Raw genomic sequence first — 25,019 nt, forward strand, 5'->3', positions numbered from 1 at the left:
AAAGCTGACTGCAGGAAGACATTTGTGGATTCATTCTTTTCAACTACATATCAAAAAAAAAAAAAAAAAAAAAAACATTTTACAGCCTTCATGACCTTTTGTAGGTGAACTTAGTCAGTTCGGTTATTTTATACTTGCATTTTCACAATTATTTGGTAGAAAAATATAGGACGTTTTACTGCAGGTGACAGCAGTACAGATTAAGAAATACATTTACTTATACACACACTTATACATGTATCGACATGACTTTAAAATAAACTAAAGCTTGTCCAGGAGAGGGAGGAGGCTAAAAGATTATACAAGGACCTCTCCTAAAATAAACGGAATAACGTTACGTTACGGAATGGAAATAAAAAATATTATATACAGAAGGTCGAAAACATATTGTTTATTTATTGATGCTACACAACGCTATGTACACACTAGTTTATAGTTTATTTAAATAGGCTATAGCTTCAGCTCAACCAGCTACAACATCAATATGATTAAATGATAATTATGACTCAATAACACAGGACCATTTTACATAGAATTTTTTTTTTTTCACTTCCTCCAAGAATGCCTGGTAGCAGCCCCCCACACACACACACACACAGACAGAGAGAGAGAGAGAGAGAGAGAGAGAGAGAGAGAGACCTTGACAGGTGTAATGTGCACAAACAAGTGAGATCACATTTCTTCCTCATTCACGGAAACCTGACGCGCAAAGATTGTTTTACTTAACAGTAAATCGTCGAGGCTTTACCATTTGGTTGTTCTCAGATATCCAACCATTCCGACTTAATCCGTACTTCCTCCTTGCGTTTTCCCACTACATGTTTTATCTAAACTCGTGTTGACCGTGTGGGGAAACATAGAGCCACGGACAGGTGTACCGCAGGAGGAGGTGACGGAGCTTACGGGGCCGACAGGCCGGTGGAGGAGCTGAGGAGCTGCTGCAGGCTGAAAATGTTTCCTGTGAAAACATGACCACTCACATCTCAGAGATGTGGACAGTGTTCATTTTTCTGAACCTGGGGGTTCTGCACTGTACAGGTATGACAACTTTAAACATACAAATATGAGGATGATTGTTGTTTTTATTTGTCTTCTTTCTTTTCTTATCGGCGGCGTTAGGCTCGTTCAAGCAGCTATTTCACTATGTACACTATGTACTATCACAGTTAGTGTGCTGCTTTTGTTTCCATTAACAAATGAGCAATCTGGACTTTAATAACAACGCAGTGATATCAACAGTCTGAAGTGAGTCATTAAATCATAACCAGGGTGAAACTGATTTCAGTCTGAATCTTGAATCTCAGCATGGAGCAGATCTGATTTAAAACAGATCAGGTTAAAATCACAAGGAATCTCTTTATTTAATCTCTCTTTATCTCCTTTTTTAAAGCTGATATTTTTCCAGATGGAGGCGAGACAGACAGAAACACTGTTGTTTCATGGCACTGGTCAATTTTGATATTTTAGGTTATTTTGCTGCCATGTCTTCTTTCAGACTAGTGGGAAACAATTCAAAACACACATTTAGGTGTTCATCTTACTGCACTTTGTCTGTTTGCCTCTGTAGATTTCATGATACATATCTTTAAAAGCTGTTTCCTCAAAATTAGTTTTTCTCATTCTCATTCCTTTCTGTATTCTGGATGTTTTTACAGAGGGATTTGCTCAGATATCATTCATAGCCTGATTAATATAACATTTTATTCCTAAAAGCATGGTGAAAATAGATTTTTTATGGCTCTTGACAGTATTCTTTGATTTATGGACTGATAAAAACAGAAATCTATTTTTACCCTGATCACCTCAAGTAGAATACAAATACATAATACAAACTGTTAAATAATTGCAACCTGCACTTGAACCATGATGCAAATACTAAACACAGACAAATTCATTTATGGCGCCTTCTGAGCTCAAGCAGACAGGGCACAGTTGTACAACACAATAATAAAAACGTCATTTATTCATATCAAGTAAACATCAAGTAGTAAAATAGCAGCACAGGCCAGTCATTTAGTTGTATACATGGCATTCATAACTGTAACGTACAGGCTCAAAAGTTCAAAGGCCTCTAACTTACAAACCACTCACTTTCATCAGTATGTGGCCCATGCAGATATATTTTAATGACATTTTTAGTGTATATATTATATTTTTTGACAACTTATATTAGTTAAAATCAAATACGTTGGTTATATTTTATTAGCTTGAAGGATGAGTCAGCCATGCTGTAAGATGGAGAAATGGGGGAAGATCTGCTCCAAAATATTGCACCACCAGAAACTAGTAGACAGACAAACATGATAAACTTGAGTTCACATTCACTATAAGTCTCCTGTCTCTCTAACTAACTGACATATGTCTAATCTGTTTCTCCTCAGTCTCCTCCTCTCCTCCCATCCCAGTCAGTGTCGTCTTCTCCTCAGTGAATCTCAGGAACGTACTGCAGTGGTACCCAGGAGATGGCACACCATGGGACACACTCTTTACAGTGCAGTATGCCATGTAAGTTTAAATTAAAATATATATGTATGAGACTAAAGTCTCCCTGGGAACAAAGTTATTGTCTTCAAGTTGAAAAGTTCTATAAATTTATTTCTTTTTTGGTCCATTGTTTATACCATCACTACCATGGACTTTATCTGGTTAAGGAGGAAGGTATTTACAGATAATAAAAAAAAGGAATCTGAGAAAGGAGAGAGGGGAGCAGAGACAAAAGAAAAATGAGCAGCCTCTCATGTGTGTGGGCCTACTCTGTCTTCCCCAGCTACGGGGACAGCGTGGAGGGAAGTAAAGGAAAACGGGTGCACTGGAGAGCGGTGCACCAGTGTACGAATATAGTGCAGAAGTGGTGTGATCTGACCAATGAGACGTGGGATCATGAGAACGGATACTACGGCAGAGTTCGCGCCTGTGAGCAGGACAGCATCCTCCAAGTGGGCCTTGACACCGAGGAGGTTCGATCCAACGACGGACAGTAAGTTAAAAGTGGCATTCAAACTTTTTGCTAACTTTGAACAACTTAAAATATTTCAAATCTACCAGAACTAAATATTTTTCTCTATCTGTGCAGCTATTTTTGGTCCTCCGCTGGTTTATGTGGAAATAGACGGTGATGATGCAGTCATCACTCTGGAGGGACCTATGCGATATCAGCCCAACAACAACACCCCACTGGTTTCCATGGCAACATTATACCCCCAGATGACTTACACACTGTCCATCCACAATGGCCATCACAATCAGACAGTGAGTAGAAATATATATCTAACACCCTCCTGGCACGGACAGGGTGTTAAATCAAGCACCCTTGAAGTTCTCTTGTACCAGTCATACACTAATCTGTTACTTGTGTGTGCGTGTGTGTGTGTGTGTGTGTGCGTCTGCAGCATCATTTTCCACAGGTCTCTAATCCATACAAATTTCGGTCTGATGGAGTACGAAACAAAGTACTGCTTCTTCGCGAAGGCAACATTCCTCTCCATGCCCGCCCTCTGCCAGTACTCAGAATGGCACTGCATCAACCACACCTACAGGTACAACCACATCGCGGATGTGTTTGTGTGACAGATGAGAATATTTAGCTCCCGGTTTGACAGGTAGAAAGGAATGTAACCAAACATGATACAGAAGCGAAAGAGAGACTGATGTTTGTGCATGAAACATATTCTATTGTTTGTGAGTTTGGACATTGGACAACGCCCATGAGGAAATATAGTCTTGTTTACAGACTGATAATAGTGCATTTTAGACTTTCTACAGTGAGTCCTGACATGACATACTATTCCCTCCATGTACCTTTACACACACATGTATTTGTGTAACATGGTCCTGATTCCTGTCTCCCTCCAGACCCTGCGACTGGTCGACTACTGAGGGTGGTTTGGGGTATTGTCGCTATAACTTTGTGCATATGTGTGATTATGCTGCTTGTGTACTGTCTCCATAACTACCTGACGGGGAAAGGACTGAAGAGACCACGAATACTGGTAATACGAGCACACACATGCATTAACACACACACTGTTGGTACAGTTTTGACCTTTTTTCTGCAATATTTGAATCACTGGAGGGACCCTTTGAGAACTGACCTAATGTTAGTGTCTAACTGATTCAGTATGTGATAAATAAATAACCCAAATTTGTCAGACAAATAATGTGAATTTCAAAAATGTTTCAAAAGCTAATGGTCAGTCTCTGATCACCACACTCTCTTCTTCATCTTCCAGAATGGACATTTCTCTGACCGTTCCCCTCTGCCCTTCCCTCCGGTGGACCCCAAAACCATCATCAGCATCATCAAAGACGAGCCACCGCCGTACACCAACAGTGTTATTTCAGACCCTCCATGCCCCAATCATAAGGCGTACAGCGCAGATCCCCCACCGCAATACTCCCCACAGAGACCTGAAACACCCTTAGAGCTGCAGGAGCCTTGGGATAATTTGTCTATTGACTATGGATTTATTGGAGGGGCTGTTGGAGGAGAAGAGGAAGGGAGAGAGAGGAGCCACGACAGAGGAGATGATGGGAGTAACGATAAATGCCAGAAATGCATAGCAAGAGACAATAATGAGACACAAGAGTCAAGAGTTGAGGATGGTCACTCCGCTGGAGTTTACTCTCCAGAGGCCAAGTCCTACCGCTCACAGACGTCAACCAACACATGCATGCAAACACACATGCCGATACACTCACAGATTCACACGCAAACAGAGATGAGCCACACACGTACAGGCACAGGCGTGGTCACAGTTACCATCAGTTCCACTGACGCAAATTCGGGGATCATTACAGTCTTTTCAGGGAGCAAGTGAAGGAGAGGTGGACAGAGAGAGGGAGGACAGAGGGTGTCCAGGTATATTTCTAAAGAAAAACCCCCAAACAGGCCTCCTCCACAATCCTTTACATCTACAAACTAAGAAGGAGGTAGGAGTGAGGGAAGAGATGGACGGAAAGGTCCATGTTAGAACAGACCGAGAGATAGAAGGAGCTGCAGGGGAAGGAAGTGAGAGTGAGAGAGTAGTCCTCCTCTCTGCTTATGCCTCCCAAAACATCAAACACATGCCTACCTCCCACACTAACCAATTAGATTTCTTACCAAATGACTACGGCTTTCTGAGTCCAGCTACAGCACACAGTACAGAGGAAGATGATGAGGAGGAGGAGGAAACCACTTGCATTAACTGGGATCCTGAAACTAGGAAACTGTTGCTGCCAGAGATGGCGATGGAATTCAAGATGGAGAGAAGCTTGGGTGGGTTGATGCCGGGAGAGGAAGGGTATGAGGAAAGGTTGGGAGGAAGGAAGGAGGAGAAAGCGAACACCGCGATGGGCGGGCTGAAGTTGGAAAATGTGTTTGTCAGGCAAGCGTCAGAGGAAGAGGCGGAGGCACTGAGAGGGATGGAGGCAGGTGGGGAAACAGGGTGGGAGGAAGATGATATTTTGACCAAATGGAACTTGGTGATCTCCATGGACGAGTAGATGATATTCATAAGCAGATCAATCCATCCAGTATCTATACCGCTCAGGCGGGGAACACCCTGAACAGATCACCAGTCTGTCACAGGGCTGACAAATGAAGACAAACAACCACTCACACTCACATTTATTCATCTGTATATTTACTCCATTATTCTTCTGCACTTAAATTCAACATCATGATAGAAATAAAAATCATGAAAATATCTTTATACAAAATCACGACCACAATATCAAAATCTTAGGAGCACTTAGTACTGTAATAGGGTTACTTTTATATCTTTGAATGTTGCTGCATTATGACTTACAGTTTACTGATTAAGAAAATCACTAATTTTGAGTACTTATGAAGTAACCACACTACGATCACCTCAGTTTTGGGCAAACTATTATTTGAATTCTTATTAGTATGAATGCTTGATATGTGCAATATCTGTATTCACTTTCTGTCTATGTATAAACTCCTATTGCTTTTCTCAGGAGGGGCTTTTGATATTTGTCTGGGTCGGGGCTTGAACACTAGACCTTGGGTTGGTAGGCATCCACGTTACCGATCTCTGAGCTGAAGAACATTTAAGATGACTCTAAAGAGCACAACATGAAAAAGCTTTTCTCTGCTTGTTTTTAGTTTTTCTGTAGATGATGAAAAGAATCATCAGATTGTCAGATTGTCTTTAGTCTGACAGTGTTTGTTGTCTTTGAGCAGATAGTGGTCTGCACCTTGAACTGACAAGAAACAGACATAAGAGGAGAATGAGGGGATTTCCTTTCTTTTACTCTCTAATTCTTCTGTCTTTTTTTGGGGGGGGGACTTCTTTCTAATCTGAAACACTCACACGCTTATAAAGACACACATCCATGGAAGTGTGTCCCTCCAGCTTTACGAGGTGAGGATGTGATTAGAGCCGCAGGAGTTCAGTGGAAACTTTCTGTGAAGTATTTAGTTGAGCTCCTGCAGGTCTGCAGCTGCTACCTGCTGTACAACAACACACACGCTGGTGTTTTCTTTTACGTTTTTTTTTTATATTCTAAGTGACCACAGATTACCATAACTGTATCTGTGTTGACTTTATAACACTGATTAGCAGTAGTTTTTGTGGGTAGTTTTGGTTCAGCATCAGTCTGTCTCTGTTTCAGTTCCAGGTAAAGCACTTAAATTGCTCTTGTAGAAAACACCTTTAAACAGTATTTGTTTCTGTGTTGGTGGTGAATCCTAATATAATCACTTCCTCATTTTTGTAGTCAGAAATTGCAGCGTCAATTCTGTATCCAACATCACAGAATTTTATAAAGGAAACGCTGATGATCAGAGGAAAGTTTTTCTTTGTGATTAATATGTTGATATATGATGATGACAGAAGTGTAGCACTTTAATCTTTATTCTTTTATCTAATCTAGGTTTAAAATGAATAATGAAGCTGCCTGACCCACTATTCTATTTTTATATGCTGCATAGTTTTCTTTGTTTGTTTTAAGTTGTCAGGATATTTTATGTTGTGTCATCCACAAGATGCCAAACTTCATTATCTGCTGCTGTAACTTCTGCATTCCATCACCAGCATCAGAAGCTTAAAATAATAAGCACAGTAAATACAAATACTTTTGTACCTTTGTTTTTCAGAGGAATGTTATGTTTCACAGTGCATTGATGAAGGAAATCACTATGGTCTTTTGTTAATATTGTTCCTCTTTCTACAACCCTGTTTGTTGTTCTGTACACATTAAGTCAGAACTACTTAAAATGATATGTGAAGGATGTTGTAAACATACACACTCTCTGTCCATCTCCACTCAGCAATGATGAGTATTGTGCTGTGTCACAGTCTCATATTGGAAGTTCCTGTAAAATCTCTTCCTGTAACTGGTAATGTGCAAGTTTCCAAAGCCAGGGGGAATTCTGAAACAACTCAGGCTATCTGCGATGTGTTGATAAGTTTGATGCCGTGCATGAAGTTGTATCCATTTTGCGGATTTTACTCTGGGAAATAACTCATATTTTTATAATCAGTTTGTATGTTGGAAGACAGAATTACTGTATATTCAAAAGAAATAAAAATAAAAGGAACTTGTTACATCTATTCTGTTCTGTTTAGAAAGGTTAAGGCCACTTATTCTTTTACCAGTATTTACCTTTCTCATAAGAAGTTTGTAAACTTACCAGTTTTCCATATTCTCAGGATGAATCTACTGGTTTAAGATATTCACATACCTAGGAAATACCTGAAACCTGCCTCTACAAGTTGAAACAAGTGGGTAAATAGAGACATCTGCTGGTCAGATTGCAAACAGCCATCATGAAAGTTACTGTAGGAGCAAAACGCAAGGCCTGTCCTTGTACCATACATGCACCAGTTATTACTGATAATGGTTTGTGACTGTTTTCATTTATTTTATGTTGCTGAATAGAGATGAACATAATAAAAAAGTAAAATTTTAAGTAAGTAATTTATAAAGATTGTCAGCCATATATAGGATGATGCATTTTTAGAGCAATACTGGTTCCCAGACTGAGCACCACCAGGGGTCCTTGCATGAGGTCTCCATCAAAATAAGTAGAACTGCCATGACACTACCTATAGTGCATCACAAATCTGGTCTAACTACAGTACAGACAGTTATGTATGGCAGCCAATGAATCTAAACATCATCGAAATACAACAGGAACGAAGGAAAACTGCACTGAAGATCTTATTTGAGTAAAAGTATTAAGTATTACTATTACTATTATTGTAAGTATTATCATATTGAAAAGTATCAAAAGTAATCCACACACATTCACCAGTGCACTCCAGTAAGCATATATCAATATATGTTACAATGACGTATCAGTAATTAATGGTATCTATATAATACACAATTGGATTGTAATTCTACATACATAATATTTCCTGGGTCATGTTTAGCATCTTCGTCTTAAAACTCTTAAAACTTAAAACTGGTAACTAGCTGCCAAATATAGTTGACTATTATGAATGATATTTGCCTCTGAGGTATAATAAAAGTACAACAGTATAGCTAAACATACAGCTGTACAAAATATAAATACTCAAGTAACTAAAATAGCTATAAGTCCCAGAACTCTAGCTGTTATTTAAGAACAGTACTTAAGTTGTGTGGTGAGCTTCCTCCTGCTATTCTGGTATCAGTTATGGTGTGTGGAATGGAAATGGAAATGTCTGACAGAAGAGGGATGTACATCATTTTGTGGTCACTTATTAACGTTACAGTCTAAGCATTTAACTTTAGCATTTAATTGTTGACTTAGAAAGAGAAATGTTCATACTTCTTAACCTCTAGGTGGCGCGCTGTAGTTAAACGGCAGCTCCTCCACCCCCCCTCATCTGTCATGGCGTCGTCCGGGCCGGCTTCAGCAGCTCTCGCATCACTGGGGCGGGACCGCGGTGGGTCGGACTGCCAGCCGTTGGGCACTTCCGGCGAGCTCGGGTTTCCTTCGACTCGGCATTTAAATTGAGCTGCAGGACATCAGCTGCTGCTACATTCAGCGCTGTACTGTGACAGTAAATAACCCGTGGTGCTAGCAGAAACAGGTTACCCTTGTTTTTGTCTCGAAAGCGACAGAATTATCAGTTGACCCCGAGGAGGTTTGGGTTATTTTATTGGCAGAAGAGCGGGAGCAGTTGAACAATAACGGTGGTTGCGCTCTGACAGCAGCTCGGTGCATCATTTTTGGGATTCCTCTGCTAGCTGTTGGACGAAATTAAATAGCGGTAACGTGATGTTGTGCATGAGCAGCATGATTTAGGTGTTTCCTGGGCAGTGTTTGTTTGCTGAAATAGATCGGTAAACAAAATCAAACTCACTGAATGCAGTGTTTTTTCGGCCCAGGAGCATAAGTGGCCTGGACTTGGGAGGACCGATAGACTCGATGATGAGAGTGCATTTGAAGGGTCAAGTTTAAATTCTGATAAATAGACACAAAAAATAGATTTTTTTTGTAGGTGTAGAGACAAAATATTAAAGCAGTTTAATCGTGAACATAATATCAGGACAAATCCTAATACATCAAAAACAACACTCACCAACCATTTAGAATAGCAGGGCAGACAAGAGACTGACTTAAACTGTTACATAAAATATCTCTGCCATTTTTTTAAATTTTTGCAGACATTTTTTCCCCAAAACAGACTTTTAAAAGAGATGTTACCTCTTTTTTTCTAGAAAATTCCAGCAGAATATAACCTGGAGAACCAGTTTTCTTTCCTGTTTTTCAGTGTGTATATTTAACTAACCGTTTTTGTGTAAATTTAAAGTTGGGCCTCAAGTTATTTGTTTTTGGATTAGATTAAGTCTTAGCTTCAACTGACTTTTTGAAACAGACTTTAAGTTTGGAGCTCCTCTTGTCTTGCATGTGGGGAAATCTCACTTCAGGATTCACAAGATCAAATCGAATATCCAATCTAACAACAAACAGCATCTTTGACTGGTTGTACGTATTGGAGGCTTTAGTTGTCCAACAATAAGCAACCATGTTCAGCTGGCTTGGAACAGATGACAGGAGGAAGAAGGAGCCAGAAGTCTTCCAGACCGTCAGCGAAGGACTGAAGAAGCTTTACAAAACCAAACTCCTGCCACTGGAGGAAAGCTATAAGTTCCACGAGTTCCACTCCCCGGCTCTGGAGGATGCTGACTTTGACAACAAGCCCATGGTCTTACTGGTGGGGCAGTACTCCACTGGCAAAACGAGCTTCATACGGTAAGAACACAGCAGCCACAGTCATACACACAAAAACACATGAGGCAATGGCCACCAGAAAGATAGAAAAAGGGAGAGGCTGACACACCCAAATTGACTTTTTCCTCTCTCAGCTTTGGCTGTGAAGCAGTTCCACTAGCAAGAATGAAGAAGAAGCCATAGAAAACAATAAAAAAAAAAAAAAAAAAAAAAAACAGATTGAAAAGAAGGAAAAAAGATCATGCATCGTACACAAGAAAACACTCAAACTAACTGTCTGGAGCCACACCTCTGCAAGCTTTATTGAATCCATAAAAAGTTTATACGGCAGCCGACATAACACACGCACATAAACTTGATGCATATGGAAGCAGCACTGCCTGGCACTGCACCCTTCTGGTGTGTTTGTGTGTACATGCATTTGTGTCTGTGTATGTATTATTGGACTGACAGATGGACGTCTCATAGATCACGGTGTGTTAAAAATAAGTGTATTCTCTCTGCTTAGATCAAATGTTCATGAACTGGGTGTGTTTAGTCTGACGAGCCATCAGAAGTAGCTCTGTAAGGTTTATACAACTTATTAAAAACTGTGTTTGCTTGCTTATCACCGAGGTGCAGAGTGGACGTAGGAGCCCGATGTCTGACCTCATACGGAGCTGTCAGGCCCTGAGGTGCAGGAGGTCTCCTCCTACATGCCTAACATTACACAAATTCAGATGTTTAAGCCTTAAAAAGACCTCAACAATGATTTATTTAGTATAAAAATATTGTTTCATATTCAGATTCTATCAGAGCTGTCATGTCTGGTAGAGTCATGTGTGTGTGTGTGTGTGTGTGTGTGTGTGTGTGAGTGAGTGTGTGTGTGACAGAGAAATATTAGCAGCAGGGTGATAGGCTCCTTTTGAACTGCAGGACTGCTGCTGACATCTTGCCTTTCTGACACACACACACACACACACACCTGCAAACACAAACAGACATGCAGAGCCTTGTGGGTAATTAGCTGAAAGCCAGAGGGAGGATGCTGTTAGCGACTTCCTGCCGTAAGACAGGACAGCGCAGACATCCCTGCTCTCTCTCTTCTTCCTCCTCTGTCTCTGACCCCCCCCCCCCTTCTTTTTTTTTTAACTCTTTCACTAACGACAACACCTACCACTCAGCAGCCTGACCTTACACCACCAACATTGTAACAGTAAGACGAAGAATGTACAAACTGCTGAGTAACCCTCCTCAGTCAGAGCCACTACAGTCAACAGCATCACTTTCTATTTCACATCACAGCGTCTCACTGTGGATCGGGGAGCAGCGTAAGGTCTTCTACTACAATGCAGTGCTATTTTCTACTTTGTCAGCGGCTGATGTGCTCGGATACGCTGGGCTCACGGCTGTCTTGTGAAAACAAAATGAGGTCTGCACATTTATTTTAACAAGAGAAGTTACAGTAATGATAGATTAAAATAAATTAGATTGATATGAATTTTTAAAGTCTTTCAGTGCAAACAAAGACCTGCCTGGCAGCTAAAAGAAGGAGAAAAATGTTTGGGGAGACAAGAGATGCTGATGGAGAGTAATATATATCTTTCTGTGGTTAGTCAGAGGTCAGCAAACTGAGCCTGTCGCCATTTTGGGGATGAAATGATTGATTTTTCTCTTTAGTCCCAAGTACAGATTTTCCTTCAAGGTGACTGGACACATTCAAGTCAAAAACAGCTGCAGTGACAAATGATTTTCAGACTGCTCTTGTTTTCATATTCTTTACTCACAGGTAGATTTGTGAGGTGCTTCAGTGCTTTAAACCTCATAAACTGTACATTTAAGGCTGTGGGTTATCTCCCTGGAAAGACATGATTAAACTGCACCGAATGTGATAAGTGAAGTGGTATGCATGTGAGCTGATATGTATGTGAATTGCACACACACACACACACACACACACACACACACACACACACACATACACACACACACACACACACACAGGGTGCCCATGTTATCAAACATACAATCTGGTAGATGCACATATGCACAGCCTCCCCACAGACAGACAGACAGGAGGACTCACACTACACAGACACGTGTGCAGAGAGATGGCTCTACCAGGCACTGCTGGCCCCTCTCACAAGGTGTGTGTGTGTGTGTGGAGAAGATGTATAAGAGACCCATCTTTACATCTGGTAGCAGTTAAAGTGCATACATAGCCCACACTCACACTTGAAATTTATGGTCTTTTTAGCTGTAAATCTCTTGCCTAAATCTCTTTTTTATGGCCTGTGTTCACACTGATGGGGTTGTGAAACTCAACAGAAACACACCAATCTTCATTTGTAGTATGTGTGATGTCACTGAATTAACAGCTGAGGATTCAACCTTTCACACTCAAAACATATGAGATGTAACTCAGCTGTGCTGACATGGCAGTAGATAATAGATGAAGTCAAAAGTTAGCATCAGCTGTAAGTTGAAATGATACTAATTTGCTGTAAAATACATGCACAAATTTGAATTATTTGAAAAATTCACTGTAGGTCCCCTGAAAAATATGGTCTGTCAAAACCAAACATGCACAAAATCTACATCTGATTGCCTGTCCTTTAAGCGTTTTCATCCCAGTCAACTGTTTTTGATCACCAGTGAGCAAATAAGCCTGTGGCAAGGTAGTATATTTGATTATTTGTCTTGCCAGAATAGGAAGAGCCGAACCAGATTTTTCTTCTCTGGGAATGCATCCAAGGTTTGAGAATGTCCTCGAAACATTTATTGAATTTATCCTTGTTACTATCTGTCCTTGTCTCACCTGATCACAAAACTCTCCTTCAAAGGGACTTCTCTTAGTCCATGTGGTTACCAACAAACTTAATTCTGCTTATTTTGGAGCCAGTGCACGGCAGCCACCCAATCTATGATGATGTAAAACTCCCCTAATTTGTATTCCAGCAGCTTTTAATTCAAGTCAGACTGCTTTTCTGATGATTTTTGAATTGAGTCTTACCATCCAGACCAATTTCCTTTTCAGCATAATTGCTATGAAAAGGCCTGCAGTACTTTTCTCAAATAAGAGGCTGCAGATGAAGAACATATTTGTCCTGCTGCATACACATGGATGCAGGGATTCAATAATAATATGCATGATAGAAAGGTTATAAGGGATGTTCATCGTCTCAGGTTGCATCTTTTGGAATGATTTCCTCGACATACCTAAAAGGCTTTCATCTATCATAGATGTCTTGTTTAGTTTAACGCCATGTTTCACTATCTCGCCTCCAGCTACCTGTTGGAGCAGGATTTTCCAGGAATGAGGATCGGCCCCGAACCCACCACGGATTCCTTCATCGCGGTGATGCACGGCGACACAGAGGGAGTCATCCCCGGCAACGCTTTGGTGGTTGACCCCAAGAAGCCGTTCAGAAAGCTGAACGCGTTCGGAAACGCGTTCCTCAACAGGTAGATGCTCACACACACGCGCGCACATGCTTATACGTATTCGAAAAAAGTGCTAGTTGAAATCCACTGATGGCAGATGGTGTCAGATAATCTTTGGAGGTGTGTGCACTGAAAAGAAAAAAAATTTAATACCAAGGTGAAGTATATGAATGTGGAAGGAAAGACTGGGGAGGAGACCAGAGAAGAAAGAGAGTGAGAGTGAGAATCCACACCACAGCTCTACATTCCTGTGTGATTGAATTTCCCTCTGCTCACTGGTCAGGCTTTTCCCTGTTAACGGCTGTGTGTGTGTGTGTGTGTGTGTGTGTGTGTGTGTGTGAGAGAGAGGAGAGAGAGAGACAGCCAGTCATCTTTGCAGAGTCATCCTCCTGGAAAAGGGAAACTGCCAAAAACTCTTCAGTCTTGCTCTTGCGGTAGTATCCTCACTGTGAGGGCCCACCACTGCTGAAAGGAGGCAGCGCTGACTGTCAGTGGGGACTGGGGGGGTGAGGGGTTCACAGCGAGGACGGCCGCTAACCTGTTTGTATTTATTCAGCTGGAGAAAGAAAGAGAGGGAGAGCAACGAGGAACAAGGAGAGAGGGGAAAGTCAGAGCAGAGGTCTGGTGTGGAAGATGTTTGTTGTTAAAGTGTTTTACACTTCTGTCCTGATACTTTTATGTCTCCTCTCCTCTCCTCGTCTGTGTGTGTAGGTTTGTGTGTGCCCAGCTGCCTAACCCAGTGCTGGAAAGCATCAGTGTGATCGACACACCAGGGATTCTGTCTGGAGAGAAACAGAGAATCAGTCGAGGTAGGACACCATGCTCGAGACACACACTTTTATGTCCACTGTTTATGTTGGTGTGTGAGTGTGTGTCAGTGTTCGTTCACTGGACCCATTCAGCTGCAGCCCCCCACCCCCCGTCCCACTGAACTCTGAACAACAATGTCAGCATTTCCTTTGGACGCGCACGCGTGAGTGTGTTTATTTTAGCTTTTAGCTTGCAAGAGGATTATGCTTCATTCATTTCAAAGAGCAGGAAGCAGCGACAAAAAGATCAGCTTTGAGTACTCTCTCTCTCTCTCTCTCTCTCTCTTCTCTCTCTCTTTCTCTCTCTCCCTCTCTCTCTCACATGCACACACATGTATGCACACAGTTCAGATTTAACATTTTTAACACTGCAAAACACTTTGAACTTCAGGTACTTTCATGGATTGAATTTATTATTATATGTCAACAAACAAAGCTGCAGATTTAAGAGGACTTTGCAGTTTAGCTAAAAGTAGTAACATATGTTTTGGCTTTGGCTCAGAAAGAAAATCCAGAATCTCTGGGTCCAGCTGCCAACCAGGGGAAGTACAGATGTCTTTTTTATTACTTGTGACAATTGTTCATACCCATCATAATAAATTCAGTATGTTCATATAAATGAAGATGGCAAAATGTAAGAAGCTGCAACAGTTTAATCTAATAATGGCATTTCCCATCCATTTACACACAAGCCTGTTTTTACCCATTGGTGCTTATCTCTTGACACTGGGGTCAGTTCATGAGAATTTTCTGTACTTTGCTCAAGCATTTTTTTTGCTAGTAAAACACTTTTCAATCCAAAATGGCAAGTTAAATGATTTTAATGATACTTCTTAGCTACATTTTTGAGCTGAGTTGAACCAACAGTGGAAGAATCCCAGCTGTGGTGTTGAACTAAAATACAGAGAGTGAGAGAGAAAGAGAGAGACCACAGTGAAGTGAAGTTTTGGTGTGAAAACTACAGGAAATCTCCCCAGCTTTCTTACAGGTTGATGTGTGTCTGGCATGGCTGGCATTCCCGAAGCTGAAAGCTGGCATTGCCATACCAACGGCTAACATTAACAAAAGAGCTCAGATAATTAAAGACAGCTATAATTCTTCTCTCTCCTTTCGTCTTTGAATTTCTTTCTTTGTTTTTTTCCCTCTGCCCCTCTCTTGCCCATTCCCACCTTTTGTTGTTTGTTAAAACAACCACCGCTAATTACGTACTGTTTAATGTTTTCTTGTGCTAAGGAAGGCCCAGATGGGCTCTTTCTCTTTTACCAAAACTGTGGATCTTTGTAATATTGACTGTCATCACAATCCATTTATCATCAGTTGCACCTCACAGTATCACAAAAAGAAAGTGGTAACAAGTTTGAAAAAAGTTGTTCATGCTTGCCTCTTGTGTTGAACACCAAATCTGTTGTAATAGCGCTTGTATCAATATAAAATAACAGGATAAACAGAGTAGTACTTGATCTTAAAGAGGCCTGGTTGAATTCAGAGCAGATTCTGGTGAAATAATTATTATCTTTATTTGTAAATTATCTGCTCTCAGAACAGATTGTGATCTCCTGTCAGTTCAGGTTATAAGGTCATGATTTGTGCAACATTATATAAAGAGACAATGACCATTTGTCTTCCTTGTCTCCAAAACATTGTGCATGGACAGTATCCCGAAATTCAGGGTGTTGATATATGCAGTTTTAAAGGCTAAATAAAAACAAGGAGAAAATTATGGTCACTGGGTTCAGCACATTACTTCATACTAGGGTTGGGTCTGTTGAGAGCTGGATTTTCCTCAAAACTTGAACATGGAAACATTTTTGTTGTGAGAGCATTATTGTGTGCAGCTTTTCTGTTGAGAAGTAACAGAGAATTAATGCTTTGTCAGCATGAGCAGAATATCAGACTTTGTTTATATTTGGAAGTAGTTTAATTGAAACAGACCCACATCAGCTCTGTTCTGCTTTCTGTTTTCTTTCGGTCAAAGTGTCCCTCGAACATGTTGTCAAACCAAATAAACTGCACAGTGGGGTTTGACACTGCCATTGTCTGTTAGATATAACAAAAAAATACAGGCTAAACTAAACCTCGACTGAGTCAGCACAGCTGTGTGTATGGTTTAGGTTTCGTTTGTGTTTGTGTGTGCGTTTTATTTTTCTTTTCATTCCTTCTCCATCGATGTTTGTAGTGCATCATGTTTTCATTTGTATGTATGATATTTGTATGCTGCGTGTTTCATTCTGTGCTATCATTACTTTTCTTTTACCCTATTGTGTTATTTTATCAGTGTCTGTATTCATTTGTGTGTCTGTCTGTGTGTGTGTGTGTGTGTGTGTGTGTGTGTGTGTGTGTGTGTGTGTGTGTGTGTGTGTGTGTCCAGATGAGGAGTTGTCAGGCTATAGCTGCCTACATAGATGTCCTTATGGAGGTATTGTAGATAATAAATCTGGGCATCAACCAGCTCCAAAAAGGCTACATAAAATGATATTTTGACTTTAAAGAATGTATTGACTGTTCTTCATCAGACTCCTGTCACATGATTTGAGTAAAATAATTATATATTGGTCTCTGAGTTAACTACTCTTTTTTGTTCAGGGGCAGGGCCTTATAATGGTGATGACACTTGATCCATCCAACACTATTAGAGCAAGATATTTTAACTATTTCTTATCAGATTTCTTATCAGCGATGCTAAAGCTTTTAGCCCCGGGCTTTCCTCTACAGTCCTTGAGCCCCCTCTATTTGTCATACTCCATGAGCATTACTCTAGTGCCATTCTCAGGCTAAAATATCAGCTTTGTACACAAGTTATAGGAAATTAACAGATCTTTGTTTTTTGTGCTCCTTGTACCTTTACTCTGTCACGTTTTAGCCCCACTATGATAAGGCCCTATGAATAGTAAATGATAGTAAAACTCCTCTATGCCATGTGAAAAGTGCTCTGTGTGAAGAACAAGCTGCTAAAATTCAAAATATCAAGGTATCTGTCTCTCTCTTAACTTTCCATAGCTTTGCTCAAGCAGCAGTGTGCCCTCTGTGTCCTCTGAGCCGTGCTCATACAGGACAACATCACACAGCTAAAACCAATTTCCATGTTTTACGCGCTCATTGCTACCACTGCCAACTTTGACTTCCATCCCAGTGAGGAATTACTGAATAGTCAACAACATTAATCAGATCTGAAAGACGATCAGTTTGAGGCTTCATGTCAGAATTACCACCTCAGACTTCTACAAGTTTTGTTTAACAATTATAAGCCACTGTAAAAACGATTCCTCAGCTGGGAGGAGCAGCAGTGCAGCCACAGTAGCAATAGCAGTAGTTCAGAGAGTATGTAAAAAGAGGGATTTTTATCACAGCTATGTCTGTATAGTGAAGTTACCTGTAATTTGAAGGGAGAAAATGTTTAACAAACATAGCTCGTCAGAAAACCCATCTGACATTCACTGTATTAACATACAACTACTACCCCACTAGCAACTGACAGCAAATGCCTCATAGTTGCTCTCCTATAATCTCTACTGTAACAAGTTTATCATTGACTCTCTTATGTGTCCTTCAGTGTTGGTTGGAAATTTTAGCTCACTAATCCTTCATTCCTTTTGTTCTTTGTTCTCTTCTCATATCCTGTGGAATTTCTGCAGGTACGAGTCCTTGAGTGGGATAGAAAGTCAAAGGAGTCAATGATGGACTCCTGCTGACAGACTCAGTCACTGATTCTTTTATTTAAGCATCAATTTATAGAATCATTAACTCATTCATTCACTCTGTCATGTATTAACTCATTCAAAAGGTCATGATTGCATTACACTTGTATAGCATGGAGGGTTCTGAAAGTCAAAACTGAGTAAACTGCCCCCCCTCCTCGCCTCATTATTTAGTTTTTAAAAGCCACTTAGTTTGAACCTTGGCAGCTCTGTCTCCATCAGTAAACAGTCATTCTTTTCTCTCATCATGCTGTAATGTGGGCGTCCTCCTCCGTGACCTGCAGCCATTGTAATGGTTTTCTCATGGGAATATTGCAACATCTCAGTTGATGTTTGCAGTTCTTGGATAACAGATAACATTGATCATCAGCATTAAAAAAATCTGTTGTGCTTAACTGTAACTAAAAAGTAACATGAACTGCCTCGGTCTTTAAATTCAGGTCAGTTCACCACCATTTCAAATGCCTGTGTTGTCACCAGTATAGGATGGGAGCAAAGAAATGAGAGAGAGGAAGAACCAGAGGAAGAATACACAGTTAATTATCTCTTTTTCTCATGTTCTCTTTTTACCACAACCCTCCCATCACCTTGTCTGAAACCTTCATTCCACCTTTTATTTCACACCCCAATCTCATGTTCCTTCCTTTTCCTCGTTCTCCTCCTCATCTTCCTCTTCTCAGGCTATGACTTTGCGGCAGTCCTGGAGTGGTTTGCGGAGCGAGTGGACAGGATCATATTACTGTTTGACGCCCACAAACTGGACATCTCTGATGAGTTCTCAGAGGTGATAAAGGCCCTGAAGAACCATGAGGACAAGATCAGGTAATCTGGAGCTGCTTGACTTAAAGACATCTTTTATACCTAAAGCTACACAAAGTAGACATGGATACCTGCTCCCTCCATGCATGCACATAAACCATCAGTCAGCATTTATGTAATGTTAATTTGAGAATTATTTGGTTGTCGACATCACCACTGTTCTGTTGTATGGTCGGTTCAGGGTTGTGCTGAACAAGGCTGATCAGATAGAGACCCAGCAGCTGATGAGAGTCTACGGTGCCCTGATGTGGTCACTAGGGAAAATCGTCAACACCCCTGAGGTACAGTATTTTACACCATGGAGTGTAAAAAATATTTTAAAAATCAGTAACTTACATACACTTCATAGAGAGGAAACTTTAAAGCATGTGTTTACTTTCAGTTAGACTCTGAGACAAGTGTTTCAGCCTACTCATTCCTCTAAACCTCTCCACCATCTTGTCTGATTTTTGTAGCCATTTTGCTCAACTGATGCTGCATAAAAAATATGGAAATGAATTTGCTTTAGAAAGACACCAGAACACTGGAATTCCTCTGCCTTAGGCCTTTTTGCCAAGTTTCAATACCACCACTGGTTGTCCACAATCCTCATTTTTTAAATTGTCCCCATATAAATTATTTTAATTGGCCACTAGAATTCCTTGTGGCAAAATTCACTTTTTATTTTCAACTTCAATTTTTACCTTTAATTAAAATCCTGAGGTTTTTGGTTGCTGGACTCTAGTTTCTATATAGCACTACTTGGTCAGGTATTTTTGGTTATTTACTAACAAACTGATTAGTATGGATGGCTTGCTCATTGCCTAAATTGTCCAAATAAAGACATTCATTTTAGGCCGGATTTTATGTCTTCCTTTCTCGTTTTGTTCCCACCTACTGTTAATTTCCTCTCTGTCTCCCTCATTTACAGGTGATCCGTGTCTACATCGGTTCATTTTGGTCCCACCCTCTGTTGATCCCCGACAACAGGAAGCTGTTTGAGGCCGAGGAGCAGGACTTATTCAAGGATATTCAGTCTTTACCGAGAAATGCGGCACTTAGAAAACTCAATGATCTCATCAAGAGGGCAAGGCTAGCCAAGGTAAGACACATTGGGAAGAAACAGACACATACACACACACACACACCCCACAGATGGATAATTTGGCTGGAGCACAGTTGCAGCTACAGCAGTTATACATGATTTTGTGACCTGGGATGTTCATAATAAGCTAAAATAGTGGACCTCTGTCATTTGACAGTGACATGTTTGGTGTCAGCACAGGTGTGTGTTTATGTGTGTCATTTCCTATTTACTCTTCCCAGCACTCACTCAGCCTCCTCCACCCTGTCCAGCTGTTAACCTTGACAGAAAAAGCTTGTCGCTGTCACAGAACCAATAGAACCAGACAAATGTGGTTGTTCTCCTCCTAGTGAATTATTTCCTGTTTCCTCTCTGAACAGGAAGTCAGGTATGAGAGGCGACAGCCTGCTGTCTGTTGTAGCTTGAGGAAACACAGAGGATGTTCACATGCAGACACTCAAACTGTGTGAGAGTTGAGTGCATTTTTCCTGTCAGACAGCTGATAGGGTGTGTGTCTCGTGATGAGCTTCAAGGACACAAGGTGGATTCAGGGAAACACACACACACATCACCACAGCAACATAACAAATATGGGTTTTCCCATTTCTTTTGCAATGTTTAATTTGTCATGAATATTAAAAGCAAATGTCCGTATTAAGGTAATCTGAGAGATTTAGTGTATGACTCATCTGGTTAAAGGAGTATTGAGTGTCCCCAGACTCCAAGGACCCCAGGGTCAGTCTGCTGCTTATGATGTTACATTGTAGCAATTTATCAAAAGGTCCAAAGAAGTGACGTGGGAAGTATAATAATGAAGGTTGAGAACAGGACAGTGATAAAAACACAAAGAAACTGCAAATGTAAGTGGAATTTAGTCATGCTTTGTTTTACCTAATTTCTTAACAAGTCCTTTATTATTTCTTGAGGGAATTTTATTTTTGGCATTGTTAAAAGATGATTAACACAAACACCTGTTTTTGCCTGCTTTATTCTGTGGTCCAAACATTATAAATTATTAAGGAACTCATAAAAATCTTCACATCAATTAGTTTTGTAAAACACTAAAATAACTGTGACTGCATATGTGTTGTGTCTCCCTCTCAATACATGTCCATTATCATGAGACCTAATGGGTTGAACTTCTTAGCCTCCTGCTGAGTTGAATTCCACAGTACACTGAGTCAACAGTTAAACCACCCCAGGTCACTGCTTAGTGTTGTAATCCTTAATATTTTCAAGCCCAGTTTTTGTACTATTTATGGCTTTTATTTTGAAGTACAGTTAGTACATAGTTATCTCTCTGTACAGTAGTTTGGATTCAGTGGCAGAGTCCGCCATTCCCGGATTCAAATGGCAGTCACAACCACAAGAGATTCACAGGAAATCATACATGCATACATGTACTGACCGAAATTTGGAAGACAGAGTGTATGTTATGTAATCACGTGATTCAGAACAGTGGAGCAGCTGGGTTCAGACCAGAGGAAAGGTGTTGATACAAGTATAGCCACAGCAATTTTGCATTTATGACAAAGTAGCTGCGCAAATAGCATTCATTCCAGAACTGAAATCTTAAGGTTTCTAAATTTAAATACAAAACTGTGTATTATTTATATATATATTATATATATATATATATATATGCAGGTCCATGCCTACATCATCAGCTCACTGAAGAAAGAGATGCCCTCTGTGTTCGGGAAGGAGAACAAGAAGAAAGAACTGATCGCCAGTCTGGGAGATATCTACAAGCGCATTGAAAGAGAACATCAAATATCACCTGGAGATTTCCCAAATTTGAAGAAGATGCAGGTAAAGAGGAAAGAGTGAAGGAATGCGTATTTATAGACAGAGGTTTAGAGATATAAGACCTAAACTTGTGATGTTGTTTTGTTTTTTGTCATGAAGGACCAACTCCAGGCTCAGGATCTCACCAAATTCCAGCCTCTGAAACCCAAACTCCTCGAGGCAGTTGACGACATGCTAGCCAATGACATTGCTAGCTTAATGATCCTGGTCCGTCAAGAAGAAACACAGCGCCCTAACCCAGTTGTGAAGGGTGGTGCATTCGATGGCACTCTGGACGGCCCATTCGGCCACGGGTACGGCGAAGGAGCCGGCGAAGGCATTGACGAAGCCGAGTGGGTCGTTGCACGTGACAAACCGGCTTACGATGAGATTTTCTACACATTATCTCCTGTCAACGGAAAGGTGACAGGAGCCAACGCCAAGAAGGAGATGGTGAAGTCAAAACTGCCCAATACAGTGCTGGGAAAGATCTGGAAGTTGGCAGATATCGATAAGGATGGGATGCTGGATGATGAGGAGTTTGCGCTGGCCAATCACCTGATAAAAGTGAAACTGGAAGGACATGAACTACCATCAGAGTTGCCTGCACACCTGGTGCCCCCATCTAAGAGGAAAATACCTGAGTAAATGTAAGATTACCCCAATTCCCTGCTCCATAACCTGTAAGTAGACCCTACCCCCATCCCCAGAGAAAAGTATTTCCATTTAAAAGAGGAAGTTTCCTGTAGCATTATAGCAAAAAACTACAAATTTAAAAGTAGACTACATCTCCAAATCCAACCTGCCCTGTTGCTTCATCCACACTGCTTCATCTGCAGTCTTTCTTTAAGTTCAAGAGGCAAATATTAGAAGTATTCGGTTATTCAAATAAAATCATGCTAGCTGAAGCTCAGTGGCAGCAAACCTTTGTGTGATGATAAAAAACAAGGTTTGTCTTTTTTTTTTTTTTTTTTTTTTTTTTTTACACAGCACTCTGTAGATTTGACTTGAAAACAGGATGACATTTGGATTTAAATGTAACATTTCTGCAGTGCTGAAATGAGTTTTACCAGGGTAGAAAACTGGATGTGGATGAGTCAAAGTCAAGTCTTTAAACCATTCAAAGATGAGATATTAGGAGTTGTTAGTAGGGTAGGTGTTAGGGTTAGGGTGGTGAGTAATGAAAAACAAATTACAAAAGTCTGAAACAAGAAACACTGGAATATAAAAAAAAAAAAATCTAAGTTGGGCTAAACTACTGGAAGGCAATGGAGATGCAACAATGTGAAGAGAAAAAAAAGGGAGAGAAGAGGAAGAAAATGTTGTTGGAAGGATTATTTTGGGAGATGGGTATAAAAATCCAAATAAACAGTTTATCCCCCTTAAAACTGTCTCTATAATAAGAACTATTATTATACTATTATCTGTAATCAGCACAGTAAAGTCATGTTTGACTGCAGTATTTCACACGACCACCAAAACATTTCACAGCCCTTGTATCTCGAGGTCCTGCATTATTTTTGGTCTCCTGGCATGGCTGAGCAGTCTGGCTTTTGTTTCATGGCGACATATTAAGCAACTACAAAGATTTCCTGTCAAATAGCTTGAGAATACACACAGACATGCCAATGTGTAAAAGCACACGCACAGAAAACGAGCACCATCTCTGGGTTTGGATTTTGTGACCAGACTGCGACAGAGTGGAGCACTTTGTTGTGCAACACCTCCAGGTAACACAAAAAGAAAATGGTCTAAGTAAACCACTAACGTTTGAAATTTTTTAAAAATGTGATGTGCTAATGTTAGTGTTTGTGTGTGGGATAGAGTTTACAACATCACCATCATGCATTGTAGTATGGACATTGAGAGGATCTTTCGCAATGAAGGAGGAAATGTTTGTTTAACGGGAAACAAGCAGGGGAGGAGCTGAGAATGTTAAGTGGTTTATCTCTTCAAGGATTTTTAAATACTTCTGAATTACATTAACATATTTGAAGATACTGTGACTATGATATAAAACCATACTATGGGGTATTGTTTGAACACATCAGTGTGCTGATATTCTCAGTAAAAAAAAAAGTATTGTGAGGACTTTGAATGTTGTACGTGCGTTCATGGTTCTGTGTGGGCACATCCTGATTATTCTATGTATGCATATGAACTCATGTATCGGTGTTATTATTTGTAGCATATATGTATTATGTCTTAAGCATTACACAGGCTACTGAGTTGGGATTCTTCCACTGGGTTATGAATTGAAAACTGATGAATCAGTTTATTGCTCGTTAACCTAACCTTGCAGTCCAGAGAGTGAACACATAGCTTTTTGCTTCCTTTGTGATGATAACAAACACTAATCCACACATTTTTCAAAATGTTTCTTTTTGTTCTTGAGGGAAAAAATTGGCTTTCTATTTCATGTATTTAAATTGTACACATGTAATAAATAATGTTTCTCATGTATTACTGTAGCATTATGCCAGTATATGTATGTATGTATATTTCACATTAGGACCATAGTTTTAATGAGCCTCTATCATAAGATGAAACACTTAACTAACTAAAATTTGATTCCCATATGGTAAGACACTAATGTGTTGGTAGTGACACAGTATTTACCCATTTTGAGCTTGACAATTGATTTAACTGAAATATTTCCAGTTTATGGCCATGAATGCCCCTCCCTGTGTATCTCTGTGCTGTTACTGTGAATCTGATTTACATAAGAAGATTGCTTGCATTCCATGAACACAAACTGGGAAATCATCCTTCTCATCCTGCATTACTTTATGTATCACTAGCTCGTATCTCATAGATGAGCCAGATCAGACAGTAACAAATGTGCTTGTTGATTATGGATTCTCTGCAAAACAAAGTCCCTGAACTTGATAAGTTGGTTTCAATACCATGACAGATTGCAACATAAAATCCTGTTTTACTGGTAAATACACTAAGTGGAAACACTGGCGTTATGGTATATTGTCTGTTTTTGAGATGGTGATGCATTGCTTAATCTGTACTTCACTGCTTTCCTGTCAACATAAACAGTCTAAAAGTGTAATAAAGTTCATTTACTCAACTTGCTGCACTGTTTCATTTGTGTTTGGAACAAGAAATGTTGAACGACTACATTTTCAGGATAAAGTAAAACGCATTCTTATACATGTCCCAGATTTGACTGTCTAGCTGTAAAAAAAACAAAACAAAACAAAAAAACATTATACACAGAATATAGAGATTTTCCACTC

At 40.2% G+C, this 25,019-nt stretch overlaps 2 protein-coding genes across 2 annotated transcripts; both read left to right on the forward strand.

The window, feature by feature from the left end:
- The first annotated feature begins 632 nt into the window (after positions 1–632).
- On the forward strand, positions 633–7,553 carry il20ra (interleukin 20 receptor, alpha). Its single transcript, XM_018696074.2, is given in 10 exon segments — positions 633–1,038; positions 2,382–2,505; positions 2,768–2,912; positions 2,914–2,977; positions 3,074–3,249; positions 3,390–3,428; positions 3,430–3,522; positions 3,524–3,536; positions 3,853–3,989; positions 4,230–7,553. Coding segments are annotated over 10 exon segments (1,449 nt in total). The 5' UTR covers positions 633–968; the 3' UTR covers positions 4,818–7,553.
- Positions 7,554–8,932: 1,379 nt separating this feature from the next.
- On the forward strand, positions 8,933–24,850 carry ehd3 (EH-domain containing 3). The gene is made up of 8 exons (XM_018696073.2): positions 8,933–10,195; positions 13,442–13,618; positions 14,309–14,406; positions 18,782–18,923; positions 19,102–19,201; positions 19,831–20,001; positions 21,631–21,795; positions 21,892–24,850. The coding sequence occupies exons 1-8, from the start codon at positions 9,969–9,971 to the stop codon at positions 22,417–22,419; spliced, it is 1,608 nt and encodes a 535-aa protein (XP_018551589.1). The 5' UTR covers positions 8,933–9,968; the 3' UTR covers positions 22,420–24,850.
- Positions 24,851–25,019: the final 169 nt, after the last annotated feature.

Source organism: Lates calcarifer, linkage group LG7_1 (genome assembly GCF_001640805.2).
Source record: "Lates calcarifer isolate ASB-BC8 linkage group LG7_1, TLL_Latcal_v3, whole genome shotgun sequence".
Lineage (NCBI taxonomy): Eukaryota > Metazoa > Chordata > Actinopteri > Centropomidae > Lates > Lates calcarifer.